This window comes from Coregonus clupeaformis, chromosome 3 (genome assembly GCF_020615455.1).
Source record: "Coregonus clupeaformis isolate EN_2021a chromosome 3, ASM2061545v1, whole genome shotgun sequence".
Lineage (NCBI taxonomy): Eukaryota > Metazoa > Chordata > Actinopteri > Salmoniformes > Salmonidae > Coregonus > Coregonus clupeaformis.
In genome coordinates this window covers 28,685,840-28,708,674 of record NC_059194.1, presented here as the reverse complement: position 1 = coordinate 28,708,674, position 22,835 = coordinate 28,685,840, and the positions used below count along the sequence as shown (strand labels likewise).

The 22,835-nt window shown below is 42.5% G+C and overlaps 1 protein-coding gene and 1 pseudogene across 3 annotated transcripts in view; both read right to left on the bottom strand.

Annotated features, from left to right (window-relative positions):
• The window catches only part of LOC121543844 (protocadherin gamma-C5), a 183,473-nt gene that overhangs the window by 145,094 nt on the left and 15,544 nt on the right, over nucleotides 1-22,835 (bottom strand). The window contains exon 1 of one of the 3 annotated variants that reach the window (XM_041854084.2): nucleotides 14,116-16,658. The exons of the other annotated variants lie outside the window; for them this stretch is intronic. Within the exon in view, the coding sequence (XP_041710018.1) occupies nucleotides 14,116-16,515 (2,400 nt within the window). The 5' untranslated portion in view covers nucleotides 16,516-16,658. Of the gene's footprint in view, nucleotides 1-14,115; nucleotides 16,659-22,835 lie in introns of those variants that run through there. 3 annotated transcript variants of the gene reach the window in all.
• On the bottom strand, nucleotides 16,827-20,387 carry LOC121544001 (annotated as a pseudogene).

The following is a 22,835-nucleotide window of genomic DNA, read 5'->3' as shown; positions in this document are numbered from 1 at the left end:
AAGTAGGACTAGAAGTGCACTGAAATAAGAACACTGTTTTAAGACAACCACCAGAGATGTTCATTGGTGGTGGTGTTGCTATATACATAAAAGACAAGTTCTCGGTGACCATTTTAACTTCTGCTACCAAACCCAAGCAAATCTGTCTTTGAATATAAATCTCTGCGCATCCTTGAATTGTGTTGTCTCCTGTTGTTATAGACCCCCATCTGCTATTGGCTCTCTGGATTGTATTTTTCAATTTATATCACAGTATGTCAAACAAACTGCTATGTGGGCTAAAGCAAGAGGGTCTGATTCAGCTTATGATTGGATGGCTTTTAAACACATTCAGAATCAGGGTGTGGCTATGACCCGAAAGCTGAAATCAGACCACTACCTCAAATCTACTGTTGATAATCTGAAGAATCCTTACACATTTTGGCAAGTAGTGAAAGGTTTAGAGTGCAAAAAAGATGCACAACTTCCTAAACAACTGCTGGTGGACTCACAGGTGGTAACTGAGAGAACCTATATTCTGAACTATTTTAATCAGCATTTTCTTGATGCAGGCAGAATATTTGATAGGGTTAAAGGTCCAAATGATCCCCCTGTGAAATGACCTGACACTCCTGAGCACTTCTTCTCCAGGTTCTACTTCTCACCCATCTCTGTCTCAGAGGTGCATAAAACCCAGAAAGCAACTGATGTCAAAAATGAAAATATCCCATGGCCCTGATGATCTAGACCACCTTTAACATGTATCTTCAACCTCACCCTAGAATGGAATGAAATCCCCAAGTTGTGGAAATCAGCATTTGTCCTACCTCTTTTGAAAGGAGGTGATCCCACACTACTGAACAACTATTGGCCCATATCTAAATGGTCTGTTTTGGCAAAAGTATTGGGAGTCCCTAGTCAATAAGCAGCTTAAGGCCTACCTCCACTGAAACAATATTTTGTGTGGTATGAAATCAGGTTTCAGGTCAAGCCACAGCACTGTTACAGCAACTTTTAAGGTTTTGGATGATATTCACTGTGCCCTGGATAAGAAGTTGCATTGTGTATCTGTGTTCATAGACTTGTCAAAGGCGTTTGACATTGTGACCATACCGTCTTGGTGCAGAGACTGGCGTATATTGGGATTATTGGTCATGCTCTGAAATGGATTGTGAACTACCTGTCAAATAGAACTCAGTGTGTTACGGCAGATGGTTGTAAGCCTGACACCATAGAGTTGTGCTCAGGTGTGCCTCAAGGATCCATTGTAGGTCCCCTGTAGTTTATTATCCATGTCAAAAACATTGGGAGACATATTGAGACAGCTGATGTACATTTGAATCCAGATGACAATGTTCTCTACAAGTGAAAAAGCTCAAACAGCTTTTAACATCCTTCAACAGAATCTGTACGGTTTGAAGCTTGTTCTGAATTGCTCAAAAACAAACTGCATGGTATTTTCCAACCATAAAAACTTGGATACCCATTTCATTACTACCTTGGAAGGAAATTCCATAGAGCAAGTCAAAACGTACAAATATCTGGGAGTTTGGGTGGATGAGAAACTGAGCTTCACTAACCATGTTGAGAACCTGGTAAAACAAGCTCAAGTTGAGAATAGGTTTTTATTACCGGTATAATACTTTTTTTTTGGAGTCCAGAAAAGAGCTGGTACGGTGTACATTCCTCTCTGTCTTGGACTACAGTGATGTCATTTATATGCAGACCTCAAGCACTATCCTGAAGACACTTGATTCCGTGTAACATGCAGCTCTTAGGTTTTTACCAACCAAAAGCGTCTGACACCACTGTGATATCTATAGTGCTGTTGGTTGGTCTTCACACAACTGTGATCTCTATAGTGCTGTTGGCTGGTCTTCACACCACTGTGATCTCTATAGTACTGTTGGCTGGACTTCACACCACTGTGATCTCTATAGTACTGTTGGCTGGACTTCACACAACTGTGATCTCTATAGTGCTGTTGGTTGGTCTTCACACAACTGTGATCTCTATAGTGCTGTTGGTTGGTCTTCACACAACTGTGATCTCTATAGTGCTGTTGGCTGGTCTTCACACAACTGTGATATCTATAGTACTGTTGGCTGGACTTCACACCACTGTGATCTCTATAGTACTGTTGGCTGGACTTCACACCACTGTGATCTCTATAGTGCTGTTGGTTGGTCTTCACACCACTGTGATCTCTATAGTGCTGTTGGTTGGTCTTCACACAACTGTGATCTCTATAGTACTGTTGGCTGGACTTCACACCACTGTGATCTCTATAGTGCTGTTGGTTGGTCTTCACACCACTGTGATCTCTATAGTACTGTTGGCTGGACTTCACACAACTGTGATCTCTATAGTGCTGTTGGTTGGTCTTCACACAACTGTGATCTCTATAGTACTGTTGGCTGGACTTCACACCACTGTGATCTCTATAGTACTGTTGGCTGGACTTCACACCACTGTGATCTCTATAGTACTGTTGGCTGGACTTCACACCACTGTGATCTCTATAGTGCTGTTGGTTGGTCTTCACACAACTGTGATCTCTATAGTGCTGTTGGCTGGTCTTCACATCACTGTGATCTCTATAGTGCTGTTGGCTGGTCTTCGTTGACTTTACGTAGGCTTAAACATTGGTATACTATGATCTATTAGGCCATTTTGGGAAAACTGCAGCTTTATCTGTGTTATTATTTGATAAGGTCAGAAAATAAATACCAGTTGCGGTCTCAATCCTACTTACTTTTAACGGTTCCTAAAATAATAACGGATCATGGCAAAAAGTGTTTTAGCTACTCAGTTTGGTTGACTCACGTTACTGAGGAATGTGATTGTCATTAGGACTTCATGCGGTGGTACATATGATTGATTTTTATCTACGACACTAGTATGTTTCTGTAATTGTCATGTATGTGTCTACATCAAAATGTAGTTTATGGTGTGTCTATATCTGTAAGTTGTTATGTCTGATATTTGTCTGAAACATTGTTCCCCCCTGCTGCTGTCTTGGTTGGACCAGGTCTCTCTTGAAAAATAGATTTTATCTCAATGAGAATAACCTGGATAAATAACGGTTAAATAAAAAGAAAATAACTTTACTTGCTTTTGTTTTGAAAACAAAGCTACTTTGAAATAGTTTAGATTGATGCATGCTTCTTTCTTTGGAGATTTACAAAGCAAAGTACAATATATTTATGTTTTGAAGGCAGGCAAGTGACAGGCAAGTGACAGGCAAGTGGAGAGAGAAAAGACATGGGAGAGAGAGACATCCCTAAAATGTCACAGTGACTCTTTTCTAGAGAGTATTACCTACTTGTGAATGTATGAGAGAACTGCAACCTACAGTGTCTGAGTTACTGTTGTTGTTTCTGAGCCAGTTTGTGTAGTTCGTTGTGTGGGAGCTTTGCAAATACATTTAGAAAAGTGAACGTTTCTTACCTGTCATATATGTAGAGGAGGTCCATTCAGATGGAGAGGGAGGCCAAAGAGAGAGAGGGGAAAAAGAGAGGGAAAGCAGACCGTTTGTAAGACATTCTAATGATTGTTTGATATTTGATATGGGAGGCCTACACAAAATTGGACCAGACAAATTGAAAAGCAGTGTTATGTGGAGGAATTATCATAGTCTCTGTAGCAGGGCATCTGTAGTGGTGGATTAGTGAGGAGGCAACAACAGAGTACGGGTGAGTCCTGAGTACCCCAACAATACAGTGTGGCCTTATTCACAGGTACAGGCTCTCAACATAACTTATATACATTACCGGTCAAAAGTTTTAGCCGTAAAAACTGGCCTCCACAATCCCCCAACCTCAACCAAATTGAGATGGTTTGGGATGAGTCGGACCGCAGCGTGAAAGAAAAGCAGCCAACAAGTGCTCAGCATATGTGGGAACTCCTTCAAGACTGTTGGAAAAGCATTCCAGGTGAAGCTGGTTGAGAGAATGCCAAGAGTGTGCAAAGCTGTCATCAAGGCAAAGGGTGGCTATTTGAAGAATCTCAAATATAAAATATATTTAGATTTGTTTAACACTTTTTTGGTTACTACATGATTCCATATGTGGTATTTCATAGTTTTGATGTCTTCACTATTAATTCTACAATGTAGAAAATAGTAAAAATAAATAAAAACCCTTGATGAGTAGGTGTTCTAATACTTTTGACAGGTAGTGTGTACCAGCACAGCACACTGCAGTCGATTTCTGATCAATTCAAAATATAATAGGACTATTCTGAATGTGTGCACTAAACCAGAGTGTGCAGATATCAAAAGCAAGTAAATAGAAATTTACCACACAACTCAACACAATGCACACATTTCGGCCCAGGAGAGTTTCCTTATCACCTGACAAGGAAAAGGTTTGGGCACTAGTTAACTCCCTGTAACTCACTGCATATCCTATTGGCTGGGCCATGGCTACAGTATAACATAGCATAGCAGACACATTTGGATTTCATAATGCTGTTTATGATTCATATTTTTCCTCCTTCCTCCCATGACTGAAATGTGGACCATTACTGAGCCTGCGGCCATAACATGAGCACACATGGGTTCACATGGAAATCTAACCAATGAGACAAGCTCTCCACTCTGCGTTGAGGACTCACAGTCACACACACACACACACTCACTCACACACACACAACAACCATTACAAAGTTTAACCTCTGACCTGAGTACAGCCAGATCACTACTGACTGGTGATGATATCAAGATAAAAGCAACAGCAGTTTGCAAACTGGTTGAAGCTCCCAAAACCAACCAACCAACATAGAGATCAGCTTGATAGACTACGTAAGAGATGATGACGCTCTTACATTTACATTTTAGTCATTCAGCAGACGCTCTTATCCAGAGCGACTTACAGTAGTGAGTGTATACATTCGCATACTGGTCCCCCGTGGGAATCAAACCCATATCTCTGGCATTGCAGGCACCATGCTCTACCAACTGCGCTACACAGTTGCTGGTAGATGAGCAGAGCTTGGTTCAGATAAGATATAAGGGAAAGGGGATACCTATTTTCTGTCTTTTTTCATTTTTTTTTTTTTTATATTTATTGAATATTCAAAACATACAATATACTTGCAGTGAAGCCACTCAATAACTACATCACATTAGTCATCTAACAGACTCCCATCCAGAGCGACACACAGAAGCAACCAGGGTCAACGCCCTGCTCAAGGGCACATCGACAGATCTCCCACAAGGTCAAAAACGGGGACCCGAACCAGCGATCCATCAGTCACCGGCCCAAGCTCCCAATCGCCAGGCCACCAGCCCTCCAAGGTCCCCCCCACAGTTGCCCAAGAGCTGCCCGTCAACCATCCGAAAAATAAAATAATTCCATTCCCCACCCCCAAGACGCCCCGTCCCAAATGCACCAACAACCAACAAAATGAAGAAAAGACAAAAAAGACAAAGACAAAGGAAAACAGAAAACAACAATGCAAAAAAACAAAAGACATCAAGGACAACAAAAATCATAACAGCCAACTGAATATGTTTGAGTGCATGTATGGCACTATTTACGTGTGTGTGTGTGTGTCCGTGTCTGTGTACGTGTGCATTTGAATGAGAGTGTGTGTATATGCATGTGTACAAACACCTGCACGGCATCAGCCTCAGGCAAACAGGCATTAGCTGTAACAACACTGCCCCTCAGGGTCATTCAAACATACTTTTTGTTATGTTTTATTTTGACTTTATTTTTTAAATGGTTATCTTTGACCGTCATTCTATCCCCCGCCCAGCAACTCCACTCTCACTTGTCTCCAGTTCCACATCCCAACCCTCAGCCTCCCTCAGCCCATCCCACCTATCTCTGCTGGTCACCCTCTTCGGATTTCTACGCACCACATATCTTTCAACTATGCTGTGATGTTTAACATATCATTTCAATCTATCTAATCGAATAGAATCTACAGATTGCGAGTTGAAGATAAATACTTTTACTAAGAGTATTAGTATATTAGTAATTGACTGACCCGGTCTCTCCAGAACTCCCAACAGTACTATTTCTAGGTTCAATTTTAGATCAATGTTATGCATTTTCAGCCATTCCTGAAACTGAGACCAGAAACAGGCTACCTGAGGGCAATACCAAAATAAATGGTCTATTGATTCTGTATCCTCACAACAAAATATGCAGAGCTTCGATGATTGTATGCCCCAAATATTCAACATTTTGTTGGTGACAAGAATTCTATATAATAATTTTAGCTGAAAAGCACAAAGTCTTGAATCTTGCGTCGTTTTATAGATCAACTCATACACCCTGTACCATAGAATCGGTACATCTCTTCTCAACTATTTTGCAATCTGCATGGCACAGCTGTCAACATCCTGGTCCTCAAATGAAACTGGTATACTTTCCTATTTATGCTATTTTTATTCCTCTGCCAGTTTTGATCCTCTATATTGGGCAGACAGACAAGTTCCCTACCTCTTCCCACTGCAACCTGCCTCCACCATTTTTGTAATATTGGACTGAGCAGACCTTCCCATACAATTCTGATAAAGACATAACTCTACCATTCCAATTTACAATATCATTTCAAATCAAAATACCCTTTTCAAACATATTTCCCATAAATACAGGTATTTTATCAACCAGCACATTTGAGTTCAGCCATAATATTTGTTGTAATATTTGCTCTATCTTTTCAGGGGGATACCTAGTTAGTTGCACAACTGAATGCATTCAACCAAAATGTGTCTTCCGCATTTAACCCAACCCCTCTGAATCAGAGGTGCTCAAGGGCAAAACGGCAGATTTTTCCACCTTGCCGACTCGGGGATTCGAACCAGCGACCTTTTGGTTACTGGCCCACCGCTAGGCTACCTGCCACCCTATATCAATAATAATAATAATAATAATAATAATAATAATAATAATAATAATAATAATAATAATAAGCCTATATCACACAATTCAAGTGTAAAGTGTAATAATAATAATAAGCCTATTTCATACAGTTAAAGTGCAGTAGGTGAGTGTGAACCAGGGATTGAGCATCTTTAGCATGGTTAATCTGTTATACCGGTAATCCATCACTTAGTCCTGTGATGGTCAGGATGAGCAACAGATTTGACTATTTATATAAAGGCTCTTTCTGTTCTGCCTGGAAAATACACAGTGGCAGCGTGCCTGAGAGAGAGAGAGAGAGAGAGAGAGAGAGAGAGAGAGAGACAGCGAGAGAGAGACAGCGAGAGAGAGACAGCGAGAGAGAGAGAGAGAGAACACCAGGTCTACTGTTCACAAATCCAAATCAATAACATTAAAATCAATAGGATTGAGTTGGGAGACACTGATGAGCCACATTAGATGTGGACTATGTTGGACAAACAGCATGGGTGTCTAAGGTTAATGACTAACTTTTCATCCTTTTAATGATCAATGAGTAATTGGCCCAATGCGATGCTTTGCCATAGCTGGCACTTAATGAACTACGTCATCAGAAGTTCATTCCCATAGGCTCACCTTGAGACTTGTGCGTCTGAGTGTGCCTTTTTGATAGGCCACGCTGCTTTTCCTCAATGTGTCAGTGTCTATGGAGGACCTGAAACGGAAGTCCCCTTTCCACGAGCCAGTGGTTAGAAAGGCGTCGTATCGGTCATCTTTAAGGAGAGTTCCACATCGGCTGACGTCAGTGTAGCTCGGGGGGCCGTAGGCCGTGGGGAAGACTGGGAGGCTAGACGCGCGGTATATAAACCCACGTCTACACATCTTGAAGTACACGACCGCACTAATCAGAACGAGGAGGAGAGAAGACACGGTCGCCAGGGCAATTATCAAATAAAGCGTGAAGTTATAGCTTGCCTGTGAGTCATCATCTGTGTTCTCAAAAAGCTTGTTTAAAACAGGCACGCCATCACCAATGACTACATTGACTGTGGCAGTGGCTGAGAGAGACTGAGGCCCGTTGTCCCTTACAGTGATCACAAGGGTTTGTTTAGGTTTGTCCTGCTCTACAAATGGCCTCACAGTCCTGATTTCCCCGCTGTGCAGGCCAATAGTGAAGAGGTTGGGCTGCGACGCTTTGACCACATGGTAGGAGAGCCACGCGTTATGGCCAGAGTCAGCATCCACAGCAACCACTTTGGTAACCAGGTAACCTTTAGGTGCCTCCAGTGGCACCAGGTCCTCAGCGATGAAGCCAGATGATTGAACAGGATACAGAACAACGGGTGTGTTGTCGTTATGGTCACCGACGAACACCCTCACAGTGCAAGTACTGGAAAGAGGAGGGTTACCACCATCTTGAGCCGTCACTCCTACCTGATAGTGACTGGCCTGCTCATAATCAAAGGGGCGCGAGGTGAAGAGCTCTCCGGTCTCCGCGTTAATGGAGAGGGAAGAGGATGTTTCTGGGTTCATGCCTTCTGATAAAGAGTACAGTATTTTAGCATTGGGTCCTGTGTCTAGATCCTCGGCTCTCACCCTTATCACTAATGTGCCTCTGTGTTGGTTTTCCCAAACTTTGGCGGTGTACTCGCTCTGCGTAAATGCAGGGGGGTTGTCATTCACGTCACCCACTGTGATTGATATCATCTTTCTACTGAACAATGCGGGAGAACCAGAGTCAATGGCCGTCACCGTGATGTTATAGTGTAGGTTCATCTCTCTATCTAATATACCATCAGTCACTAACATATAGTAATTCTTAACCTCTGATATCAACTTAAAAGGTATGTCGTCTGAGATGGCACACTTGACCCTACCGCTGTTTCCAGTGTCCAGGTCATACACGTTTAGCAGAGCAACCATGGTACCGGGTTTAGAATCCTCAGCAACCATAGCCGAGGCTGATTTTACTGCAATAACTGGTTCATTGTCGTTCACATCAATCACTTCAATTATGAGTTTACAGTGTGATGCCTGACCCCCACCATCTTTAGCCTGGACATCAAGTTCATGCGCACTCGCCTCCTCAAAGTCCACTTGACCCGCCACCCTCACCTCACCACTCACAGGGTGAATTTCAACGATCCCTCTAGTTTTATCAGACACGTGACTGAAAGAGTAGGTTATCTCCCCATATACACCGTCATCTAAATCCGTGGCGTTCAGCATCGCCACCAAAACACCCGTGGCAGAATTCTCTAACACAGAGGCTTTGTAAATCCTCTGGCTGAAAATGGGGACGTTGTCATTGGCATCCAGAACATGGATGTGAACAGATGCTGTACCTGACCTGGCAGGATTACCCCCGTCAACCCCACTGATGGTCAGAGTGTATTCTGCCTGGGTCTCCCGGTCCAAAGCTTTTTTCAGAACAAGCTCTGGGTATGCTATTCCATTCATTTGGGTGTTCATTTCTAGGGCAAAATGATCATTGTGACTCAGTTTATAATCACAAACCGAGTTGGTGCCCAAATCAGGGTCATGTGCACTCTCCAGAGGGAAGCGTCTCCCCAGCACCGTCGACTCGACCAGGTCCAGATCAATTTTCCCAGTAGCAAAAGCAGGGCTATTATCATTCATATCCTGAATATCCAAAACAAGACTGTACACTTTGAGTGGATCCTCCAGCAGCAGCTGATACTGTAGGATGCAGACAGCTGCCTGCACGCACAGTTCCTCTCTATCTATCCTCTCGCTGACCAACAGAGAACCCGACCCAGAGTCAAGCTCACAAAGCTGCTGAGTGCCCTCCGCCACGATGCGGGCTCGACGTGCACCAATCTCAACTAATTTCAGCCCCAGATCCAGAGCCAGGTTCCCAATGACTGAGCCACGCTCCATCTCCTCTGGTACGGAATAGCGCACATCTCCAAACGACGCGCCGAAGAGAAGCATAATCCCCCAAAATTGCAGCCAGCAACTCCGTTTTACGCACAGTTGTTCTATTGTAAATCCTTTGTTGATATTACGATTTATAAGTAGTAAAAGCATGTTTAAAAATGACTAAGATGAGTTATAAAATATCTAGTTTGGTTGAAAATAAGTCTAGCATCAAAGCGATGCAGTGACCCTCTAATACTCGTCTCGAGCTGAGTAGAGCACGACCTACTCCGGAGCCTGCACGTGTCAGTTTGGATTTCTCTCCTCCCACCCCAATCACTCCCACTATGAATATGACTGGGCTACTGAATCTCTCTCTCTCTATCTCTCTCTCTCTCTCTCTTTCTCACTCACACACACACACACACACACACACACAGCCTCTGGCACTGACACACTATTCCTGTAACACTAACACGGATGGGGAGGGAGCGCATTGGATTGTATTAAGCCATTTACCAATGAAATAAAAGAGCGTCACCCAGAGACCAAGATAATAATTACATTATAAAAAACGTTGCATTAGAAATGTCTATCATGTTTGCATGTTACTGATAGGTAATGTCCTATGATTACTATAGTCCTAAGAGAATGTCAAAGTAGTTCAACATTTAAAGTTGTCAAGAAGTTGTTGTAAAAGTCTATAATGTCACTTCAACAACAGACATGTAGCCTACACATGTGGCAAAGACGTTAAATCCAATCAATAATTGCGTTTTACATGACACATACACTACCGTTCAAAAGTTTGGAGTCACTTAGAAATGTCCTTGTTTTCCATGAAAACATACATGAAATGAGTTTGAATAGGAAATATAGCAAAATGTATAGGAAATGTAGACATTGACAAGGTTAGAAATTATGATTTTTAATTGAAATAATAATTGTGTCCTTCAAACTTTGCTTTTGTCAAAGAATCCTCTATTTGCAGCAATTACAGCCTTGCAGACCTTTGGCATTCTAGTTGTCAATTTGGTGAGGTAAGCTGAAGAGATTTGACCCCATGCTTCCTGAAGCACCTCCCACAAGTTGGATTGGCTTGATGGGCACTTCTTACATACCATACGGTCAAGCTGCTCCCACAACAACTCAATAGGGTTGAGATCCAGTGACTGTGCTGGCCACTCAATTATAGACAGAATACCAGCTGACTGCTTCTTCCCGAAATAGTTATTGCATAGTTTGGAGCTGTGCTTTGGGTCATTGTCCTGTTGTAGGAGGAAATTGGCTCCAATCAAGCGCCGTCCACAGGGTATGGCATGGCGTTGCAAAATGGAGTGATAGCCTTCCTTCTTCAAGATCCATTTTACCCTGTACAACTCTCCCACTTTACCACCACCAAAGCAACCCCATACCATCACATTGCCTCCACCATGCTTGACAGATGGCATCAAGCACTCCTCCAGCATCTTTTCATTTGGCTGCGTCTCACAAATGTTCTTCTTTGTGATCCGAACACCTCAAACTTCGATTCGTCTGTCCATAACACTTTTTTCCAATCTTCCTCTGTCCAGTGTCTGTGTTCTTTTGCCCATCTTAATCTTTTCTTTTTATTGGCCAGTCTGAGATATGGCTTTTTCTTTGCAACTCTGCCTAGAAGGTCAGCATCCCAGAGTCACCTCTTCACTGTTGACATTGAGACTGGTGTTTTGCGGGTACTATTTAATGAAGCTGCCAATTGAGGACCTGTGAGGCGTCTGTTTCTCAAACTAGACACTAATGTATTTGTCCTCTTGCTCAGTTGTGCACTGGGGTCTCCCACTCCTCTTTCTATTCTGGTTAGAGCCAGTTTGTGCTGTTCTGTGAAGGGAGTAGTACACAGCGTTGTACGAGATCTTCAGTTTCTTGGCAATTTCTCGCATGGAATACCCTTCATTTCTCAGAACAAGAATAGACTGACGAGTTTCAGAAGAAAGTTATTTGTTTCTGGCCATTTTGAGCCTGTAATCGAACCCACAATTGCTGATGCTCCAGATACTCAACTAGTCTCAAGAAGGCCAGTTTTATTGCTTATTTAATCAGCACAACAGTTTTCAGCTGTGCTAACATAATTGCAAAAGGCTTTTCTAATGATCAATTTGCCTTTTAAAATGATAAACTTGGATTAGCAAACACAACGTGCCATTGGAACACAGGACTGATGGTTGCTGATAATGGGCCTCTGTACGCCTATGTAGATATTCCATTACAAATCAGCCGTTTCCAGCTACAATAGCCATTTACAACATTACCAATGTCTACACTGTATTTCTGATCAATTTGATGTTATTCTAATGGACAAAAAATTTGACATTTCTAAGTGACCCCAAACTTTTGAACGGTAGTGTATTTGCAAGACAAAACTGCACCAATTAGGTTGTCGAATTGCACACGATGAAATGGACGAAGACATACAGTACCAGTCCAAAGTTAGGACAAACCTACTCAATCAAGGGCTTTTCTTTATTTTTACTATTTTCTAAATTGTAGAATAATAGTGAAGACATCAAAACTATGAAATAACACATAATGAATCATGTAGTAACCAAAAAAGTGTTCAAAACATTCAAATATATTTTTATATTTGAGATTCTTCGAAGTAGCCACCCTTTGCCTTGATGACAGCTTTGCACACTCTTGGCATTCTCTCAACCAGCTTCATGAGGTAGTCACCTGGAATGGATTTCAATTAACAGGTGTGCCTTCTTAAAAGTTCAGTTGTGGAATTTATTTCCTTCTTAATGCGTTTGAGTAAATCAGTTGTGTTGTGACAAGGTAGGGTTGGTAAACAGAAGATAGCCCTATTTGGTAAAAGACCAAGTCCATATTATGGCAAGAACAGCTCAAATAAGCAAAGAGAAATGACAGTGAAAGTCAGTCAATCAATGAAAGTCAGTCAATCCGGGAACATTTCATGAACTTTGAAAGTTTCTTCAAGTGCAGTCGCAAAAACCATCAAGCGCTACGATGAAACTGGCTGTCATGAGGACCGCCACAGGAAAGGAAGACCCAGAGTTACCTCTGCAGCAGAGGATAAGTTCATTAGAGTTACCAGCCTCAGAAATTGCAGCCCAAATAAATGCTTCACAGAGTTGAAGTAACAGACACATCTCAACATCATAGTCGAATTGCTGCAAAGAAACCTCTACTAAAGGACACCAATAAGAAGAAGAGACTTGCTTGGGCCAAGAAACACGAGCAATGGACATTAGACCAGTGGAAATCTGTCCTTTAGTCTGATGAGTCCAAATTTGAGATTTTTGGTTCCATCCGCCATGTCTTTGTGAGACGCAGAGTAGGTGAACGGATGATCTCCGCATGTGTGGTTTCCACCGTGAAGCATGGAGGAGGAGGTGTGATGGTGCACTGCTGGTGAGACTTAGATTTATTTAGAATTCAAGGCACACTTAACCAGCATGGCTACCACAGCATTCTGCAGCAATACGCCATCCCATCTGGTTTGCGCTTACTGGGACTATCATTTGTTTTTCAACAGGACAATGAACCAACACACCTCCAGGCTGTATAAGGGCTATTTGACCAGAAGGAGAGTGATGGAGTGCTGCATCAGATGACCTGGCCTCCACAATCCCCCGACCTCAACCCAATTGAGATGGTTTGGGATGAGTTGGACCTCAGACTGAAGGAAAAGCAGCCAACAAGTGCTCAGCATATGTGGGAACTCCTTCAAGACTGTTGGAAAAGCATTCCAGGTGAAGCTGGTTGAGAGAATGCCAAGAGTGTGCAAAGCTGTCATCAAGGCAAAGGGTGGCTACTTTGAAGAATATATAATATATTTTGATTTGTTTAACACTTTTTTGGTTACTACATAGTTCCATATGTGTTATTTCATAGTTTTGATGTCTTCACTATTATTCTACAATGTAGAATATAGTCCAAATTAAGAAAAACCCTTGAATGAGTAGGTGTGTCCAAACTTTTGACTGGTAATGTATACTGAGTGTTACGACACTGAACATATACTGTAATCCCAATGTTTATTGTATTCTTATCTCATCGCTGTAGTTCAACTAGTGCAGTATATATAAAACATTCCTAAACGTTGGCATGAGATGTAACACGTAAATTATTTAAAGGCAAAAAGGAAATTATTATATTTTCTCACATGTAAAAAGGGTGGTCAGTACAATTGACAGTGGCAGCCAACTGGAACAAGGATGCACACACTATGTAAAAAGCCTATCTTCTCGTCCTTCTGTCTAAATTGCTCCACCATTTCAAAAACACTCCCACCTAACATATCACATTTTATAAATTTGCATCACCATGATAACAAATGTAGGCCTATGTACATGGTAGAAAACATATCAACCGTGTATTACTGAATACAGAGGCCTACCTCTGGGGAACCCTCAGAATCGTCAAATGCTTCAGCAAAGTCCGTTGGAGTTTTTCTCAGAGTCTGGTCCGTGGGCAGCGTGCTGTCATTGTAAGATCTGACGAACTTGAAGTCACTTGTGCGCGAACCTGTTGTCAGGTAGGCGTCATAATTGTAGGTGCTGCGGAGAGTTCCCGCGCCATCCACCTCTGCATAGTTGGGAGGGAGATACGTGCTGGGGATGGCGACCGCTCCGTCAAACAACAGTCTGGGCTTTCTCCTGTGGCAAAACCTCACGGCCAGGATGACAATAATGAAGGTGAGGAAAAAGGTGGAGACGGAGACCAGCGCGATGATCAGATAAGAGGTGAGTTTGGAATTGCTCTCATCATAAGATATATCTTTCAGTTCTGGCACTTCAGCCAAGTTGTCAGAAATCACTAAATACATGGCACATGTTGCAGATAGAGAGGGCTGTCCGTTATCTTTCACTGCCACAATAAGGTTCTGTTTCATGCTGTCAGATTCAGAAATGTCCCGCTGTGTCCTGATCTCTCCGCTGTGGAGACCAATAGTGAACAGTCCCGGATCAGTGGATTTGACTATATGATAGGAGAGCCAGGCGTTCTGGCCGGAGTCTGCGTCCACCGCTATCACCTTAGAAACCAGAGAGCCCCCGTGAGCAGCTTTGGGGACAAGCTCGGTCATGAAGGAGTTCCTCTCCGGAGCGGGATATAGTATCTGAGGAGAGTTGTCATTCACATCCGTTATGAACACACTGACGGTCACGTTGCTGCTGAGCGGAGGAGAACCGTTGTCCCTGGCTACCACTTGGACTTTAAAGCTCCTGAACTGCTCATAATCAAACGACCTCACAGCATGGATCACCCCCGTGTCTCCGTTAACGGATAAAAACGAGGACACTGGGACACCGTTCACATCACCGGGTAAGAGAGAGTAAATCACTGTACCATTCTGTCTCCAGTCTGGATCTCGTGCGGTAAGGGAACACAATGATGAGTCGGGTTTGTTATTTTCAGTCACGTGGGCGCTATAGGACTGTTCCTCAAACACAGGTGGATTGTCGTTAACGTCGGCTACAGATAACTGAACAGTTTTAGAGGAGGACAGAGGCGGAGAGCCCTCGTCGGTGGCAGTGATTGTAATGTTGTAATCAGACACTAGTTCACGGTCTAGTTCTCCCGTGGTCACCAAAGAATAGTAGTTTTTGATGGATGGCACCAGATTAAAAGGAACGTTTTGCTGAATGGAGCAGCGGACCTGACGGTTATTCTCAGAGTCTCTATCCTGCACGTTAATGATGCCCACCTCTGTACCAGGTGACGCGTTCTCAGGTATGGGGTTAGTCAGAGATTTTAGATATATCACAGGTGCGTTGTCATTTACATCAGTGATATCAATAATTACTTTTGAATCAGATGAAAGGCCATAGCCGTCTTTACCCTCTATGCGCATTTCATATTTTGGGTCGCCTTCGAAATCTATCGGACCTATCACCTTAATTTCTCCCGTACTGTGGCCCAAAGAAAATACCTTTATTGCTTTGTCAGATATGCGACTGAATTCATACGTCACTTCCCCATTTACTCCCTCATCTGCATCTGTAGCACTTACTGTAATCACTACAGTATCTAAAGGAGAGTTTTCAGGAAGACTGGCTTTATAGACGGCCTGGCTAAACACTGGGGCGTTATCGTTAGCATCCAGTACAGTGACGTGTATGACTACAGTACCTGATCTCTGAGGAGTGCCACCATCTATTGCTGTTAGCAGTAAACTCATCTCCCGCTTTTCCTCACGATCTAGTTCTTTATCTAAAACCAACTCTACGTTCTTTCTTCCGTCAATGTAATCGTGAACAGACAGCACAAAATGTTCATTCCTTTGTAATGTATACCTTTGCACTGCGTTCTGTCCCATGTCTGCGTCATGTGCCTCGTTAACACGATAGCGAGCCCCTTTGACTGCCAACTCACTAATTTCCAATTTGATGGTGTCCTTCGGGAAAATGGGTGAATTATCATTGACATCCTCAATCAGTAGTGATACACGATGCAATTCCAACGGACCTTCTAGAACTAACTCGAATTTAAACATACACGAAACCTTATCTCCACATAGCTCCTCCCTGTCAATCCTTTCCGCAACAATCAAATCCCCGGTACTCTGATTAATATCACAATAATGTTCATGGTTCCCCTCGGTATCAATTCGGGCCTTACGAGCGGACAGTCTGCTAGCTTTCAAACCGAGATCTTTGGCTATATTTCCAATTACAGATCTGAGTTCCATCTCCTCCGGAAAAGAATAGCTCACGTCTCCAAAGGCGGAGTACAGCGTTTGGAGAAATAACGCAAAGCCGCAGACCAGGCCTGCCACCGATATTCCTTTGTGCCCCATCCTTGGATTATAAACTGAAAACGACCATATAGTTAAATACTGGAATGTAAACAAATAGTATTCCACAAAAATATGGAGTCAGAATAAAATAATATCCACCGAATGTGCCAGAACTCTGACCGTTTCCAAATATTTTCCGCAGCTAAATGGCACCAGAGCACAATGGCCTTGAAACAGAACGAAGTGGGTGGAGAACTGGGTGTATAACCACACAGCTGGTGAATAGCGACACAGTGAGTACTCTTTAGAAATTACATATGGTGACAAACATTCTTCTAAATCTTTATTTCACGAAACGTCATCATAGAAAGCTGTAGCCTATATAAGTAGGCTGCATGATTGACTAGGTAGACTACTGTAATTATTGGGGGGAAATCACCAAAACCTTATGGAAATAATCCAAATATATAGAAAAACAGTAACTGGCAGTAAAACACCCAACACATAAATTACGGAAGGGTAAATCCATTTGAATTCAATCACTTTTTGACAGCATCCCTTAAACAAAACTTTCTATTCATGTTTGCCCATGGAAAAAGTGGTCAGAACGTGACTTTTTGGACCTGAATGCCAAAACATTCAGGAGATAAAGGTGCTCAAAGTTGACTTATTTTGCATTTCAAATCAAAACGGGTGATATCAAAAAGTGATTGAGTTCAAATGGATTTACCAGGCATTAAAATCCATATCAGACTATTTTAAAGAGTTAAGATATAGATTGGAGAAAATACGTTCCAAAGTGAACACATATCCAAAAAGGTATGTCTCATTTTTAGTGTCGGTATTTTAGTTAACACAAACTCATCAATGCAATATACAAAAACAGAGAGTATGGCAATGAATGAAAGTAATGACAGTCAAAAAGCGATTAAAAGTAAACCCTATAGGTCTTAAAATTGTCATTTCAGCACAATGGACAGCGACATACCAAAGCCGCTGCACAACGCTTCTCTCAACACTCTGGCTTAGTAGCTCTCCATATACCGTATTTCTATTTTGTAACCCGTTTCCGAATAGGCCTGCACTCGAACAGGACAAACTAGGCATAAACTAGGCTACTAACTCATTTTAACCTCAAACATGCAGCGTGTAGGTATATGTCAAAAATCTAAATAATTCACAACAGAAACATCACAGCTCAAAGCACATAATCACATCAAAATAATTCAAACCACATAATAGATTAGTATAAACATTTTTCACTTCAATTTTGAGGGTATATACATTATCATCAATAGCAACAAACCTAAAGCATGAACAAGTTGCCCAATATGGTGCATTCAAGACAACTCGGAAACTCAGAACCTCTGAGTAAAACTTTGCGTACGTTTTTTGCGTAGAGATTCCTATTGGTTGATTCTGACACTTTCCAAGTGGGAAACTCGGAGCTCATCTTTCTACAATGAGTTTCCAATTCGAAAATATAAATAAAATAAAATCAAGCCTACCTCTGGGGACCCCTCAGAATCGTCAAAAGTTTCTGCAAAGTCAGTAGGAGTTTTTCTCAGAGTCTGGTCCGTGGGCAGCGTGTTGTCATTGTAAGATCTGACGAACTTGAAGTCACTTGTGCATGAACCCGTTGTCAGGTATGCGTCAAAATTGCTGCGGAGAGTTCCCGCGCCATGCACCTCTGTGTAGTTTGGAGGGAGATACGCGCTGGGGATGGCGACCGTTCCGTCAAACAACAGTCTGGGCTTTGTCCTGCGGCAAAACCTCACGGCCAGGATGACAATAATGAAGGTGAGGAAAAAGGTGGAGATGGAGACCAGCGAGATGATCAGATAAGAGGTGAGTTTGGAATTGCTCTCATCATAAGATATATCTTTCAGTTCTGGCACTTCAGCCAAGTTGTCAGAAATCACTAAATACATGGCACACGTCGCAGAGAGAGAGGGCTGCCACAGTAAGGTTCTGTTTCATGCTGTCAGATTCATAAATGTCCCGCTGTGTCCTGATCTCTCCGCTGTGGAGGCCAATAGTGAACAGTCCCGGATCAGTGGATTTGACTATATGATAGGAGAGCCAGGCGTTCTGGCCGGAGTCCGTGTCCACCGCAATTACCTTGGAAACCAGAGAGCCCCCTAGCGCAGCTTTAGGGACAAGTTCGGTCATGAAGGAGTTCCCCTCCGGGGCGGGATATAGTATCTGAGGAGAGTTGTCATTCACATCCGTTATGAAAACACTGACGGTGATGTTGCTGCTGAGCGGAGGAGAACCGTTGTCACTGGCCACCACTTGGACTTTAAAGCTCCTGAACTGCTCATAATCAAATGACCTCACAGCGTGGATCACCCCAGTGTCTCCGTTAACGGATAAGAACGAGGACACTGGGACATCGTTCACATCACCGGGTAAGAGAGAGTAAATCACTGTACCATTCTGTCTCCAGTCCGGGTCTCGAGCAGTAACGGAACACACAGAGGAACCAGGTTTGTTATTTTCAGTCACGTGGGCGCTATAGGACTGTTCCTCAAACACAGGTGGGTTGTCGTTGACGTCAGTTACAGATAACTGAATAGTTTTAGAGGAGGACAGAGGCGGAGAGCCCTCGTCGGTGGCAATGATTGTAATGTTGTAATCGGACACTAGTTCACGGTCCAGTTCGCCCGTGGTTACCAGAGAATAGTAGTTTTTGATGGATGGCACCAGCTTAAAAGGAACGTTTTGCTGAATGGAGCAGCGGACCTGACGGTTATTATCAGAGTCTCTATCCTGCACGTTAATGATGCCCACCTCTGTACCAGGTGACGCGTTCTCAGGTATCGGGTTACTTGGAGATTTTAGATATATCTCAGGGGCGTTGTCATTTATATCTGTAATGTCTATTATCACTTTAGTGTCTGAAGAAAGGCCATAACCATCTTTTCCTTCTACAAACATTTCATATTTGGATTCCTCTTCATAGTCTAACTCCCCTATTACTGTAATGTCCCCCGTTTTCTGGTCCAGTGTAAACATTTTCCTTGCCTTATCAGACATTCGACTAAATTCATACATTACTTCGCCGTTCACTCCTTCATCTGCATCAGTACTGCTCACAGTAACAACTAGTGTACCTAAAGAAGATGTTTCCGGCAGACTGGCTTTGTAGACGGCTTGGCTAAACATTGGGGCGTTATCGTTAGCATCCAGTACAGTGACGTGTATGACTACAGTACCTGATCTCTGCGGAGTTCCCCCGTCCACAGCTGTGATCAATAATTGTAATTCCTGCTGCTCTTCACGGTCTAATTCTTTGTCAAGCACTAACTCACCGTATTTGCTACCTGCAGAAGTGGTTTGAACACTCAACACAAAATGGCTATTCCTTTGTAGCATGTAACTTTGAACTGCATTCTGTCCTATGTCTGCGTCATGAGCAGCGTTCACACGATAGCGAGCTCCTTTGTCAGCTGATTCTCTGATTTCCAGTTTAATTGTATCCTTTGGAAATATGGGTGAATTGTCATTGATATCTTGTATTTGAAGTGATATGCGATGTAACTCAAGAGGATTCTCTAGGACTAACTCAAAGCTCAGAAGGCATGACACCTTTTCTCCGCAAAGCTCCTCTCTGTCAATCCTTTCGGTAACAATCAAATCACCACTATTCAGATTAATGTCCCAATAACGTTTGCGGTTCCCTTCGGTATCAATTCGGGCCTTACGAGCGGACAGTCTGCTCGCCTCCAACCCCAGATCCTTGGCTATATTTCCAATAACAGATCCGCGTTTCATCTCCTCCGGAAAATAATAGCTCACCTCTCCATAGGCGGAGTTCAGTGTAAGAAGAAAGAATGCAAAGCCGCAGACCAGGACTGCGACCGAAAATCCTTTGTGCCCCATTGTGGGATTAAAACGTCAAAACACCTTACAGCCAAGATACTATACAATGCAAACAAATAATATTTCATAAAAAAATACAGTTTCATCGAAATTACATCCTCAAAATGTGCACGCAATCTGACCGTCTCCAACCTTTTCCGCAGCTAAATGGCACCCGAGCCTTGTAACAACACAAGTGGGTGGAGAACTGGATCTATAAAAACATAGCTGGTGAATAGCGACACAGCGAGTACCCTTCAGATATTACACATTATCTGACATTCTTTGATATGTGTCACCAAAAGTATTTCAATAGGCCTATGAGTAGCCTAGGCTGAATTGATTGATAAACTATTGGAAATAACAAAAGAGAAGAACAGCAAACGACAGTATATAAAACCACAAAACCATAAATGATTGCCAATAACCCGCATTCTATTGATATGAGTTAAGATCAGGTGGAATGAATATATTACAAACGAGAACACATCTCTGATAGGATGTAGGCTACAATGCAAATAACAGACTTAGGCTATGCAATTTATAGTGCCGCTCCTTCAGCCATTACAAAAGCATCAGTGCCATTAACAGAGAAACAGAGTATGGCAAGAAATGACCGTTGAGACACTAAACAATCAGTAAATCTTATTGGCGTGAAATCGGATTGTATGCATTTACAGCACCATGGACAGTGGCATTGCGAGGACGCTGCACTTCAGACACTCTCACACCGCTACTCTCATCACTGTGTAAATAGCTCTCAATATAAAGTATTTATCTTCTTCCTAAAACGAGCTAAATAGCACTTCACTCGAAAAGAGCCAAACTCCTATATCAACCCTTTTCCTGTAACCTCAAAACTGTACAGTGTGTATGTGAAAAATGAAATCACAAACAGTAGGCTCCACATGACAAACCAAACCACATAATATTAGCATCCCTGGATTTCTCACTACAACTTTAGGGGGATTGAAATGCGTTGTAAATGACATCACACGTGGAGAACAAACTAGTTGCCTAAATAGACAAGCTAAATTACGCATTCCTGTGGGCCCATTGGGAGAATGATTTTCTTCAGTGGAAAAAATGTAGAAACCATCTTAGCTGTAATTGAATGAAAATATAGCTGTATTCCATAACATTATGAAACCAAATGTAGTTTATTTCTATTTACAATAAGTCCTACCTTTGGGGAGCCATCAGAGTCATCCATTTCTTCAGCTAATTCTGTTGGAGGATAGAGGCAGAAAGCCTTCGTCGGTAGCAGTGATTCGAAATGTTGTAATCAGATACTAGTTCACGGTCCAGTTCGCCCGTAGTCACCAGAGAATAGTAGTTTTTGATGGATGGCACCAGTTTAAAAGGAACGTTTTGCTGAATGGAGCAGTGGACCTATCGGTTTTCTCAGTCTCTATCCTGCACGTTCGGTTTCGGTTTCCATTCCAGTGTTGCCGAGGTGGTGCGCTCAGACCGGTGGCTCAGTAGACCGGCGAATCAGAGCGCGGGGGGGAGCAACGGGAGGAGACGTGACAGTACCAGGTGACGCGTTCTCAGGTATGGGGTTATTCAGAGATTTTACATATATTACAGGGGCGTTATCATTTATGCAGGTTATTTCTATAATTAATACAGAATATTAAGTTAACCCAGGCCCATACTTGGCTCTAATTTGCAATTCATATGACGACCCCTCTTCATAATCAACTGACCCAATAACCCTTATTTCCCCTTTCTTAGGATCAAGCGAGAATAGTTAAACATCCTCATCTGAAACATGGTCAAAGTCGTACGTCTCTTCACCATTTCCTCCCTCATCTGCATATGTAGCACTCACTGTAACTACAGTATCTAAAGGGCAGATGGGCTTCATAGACGGTCTGGCTAAACACTGGGGCATTATTGTTAGCATCCAGTACAGTGATGTGTATGACTACAGTACCTGATCTTTGCGGAATGCCACCATCTACAGTTGTCAGTAGCAATTTTATCTCCTGCTGATGTTCAAGATCTAACACTTTGTCTAAGACTAACTCACAATATTTGCGTCCACCACCTTTCGCATTAATGCTCAAAACGAAATGGCCATTTGTTTGCATTGTATAGCTCTGGACCCCATTCTGCCCGATATCTGCATTGTGGGCCTCATCTAATGAAAAATGCGCAACTTTAATTGCAGATTCTGCTATCTAAATGTTACTTATGTCGTTTTTAAATTCTGGGGAATTATCATGAATATCTTGAACATCCTGTTTTAAAAATGCACAAAGCCTTCTTGCCACAAAGCCCCTCTCTGTCAAGCCTCTCTGCAACAATCAATTCCCCGGTACTCAGATTAAAGCGGCAATAAGCAGTAGAAACAATAACATAGCTGAGTGATGGGTCTGGAGAAATATAACCACTCTCAAAAGTATAGTTTTAACCATGTTGAGAGGCTATATAGTGTTCGTTTACATTTTCTTTGTTTACAAACAACAGAGTAAATAAATAACTTATATTTAGAGTTCTGATGGGGAACG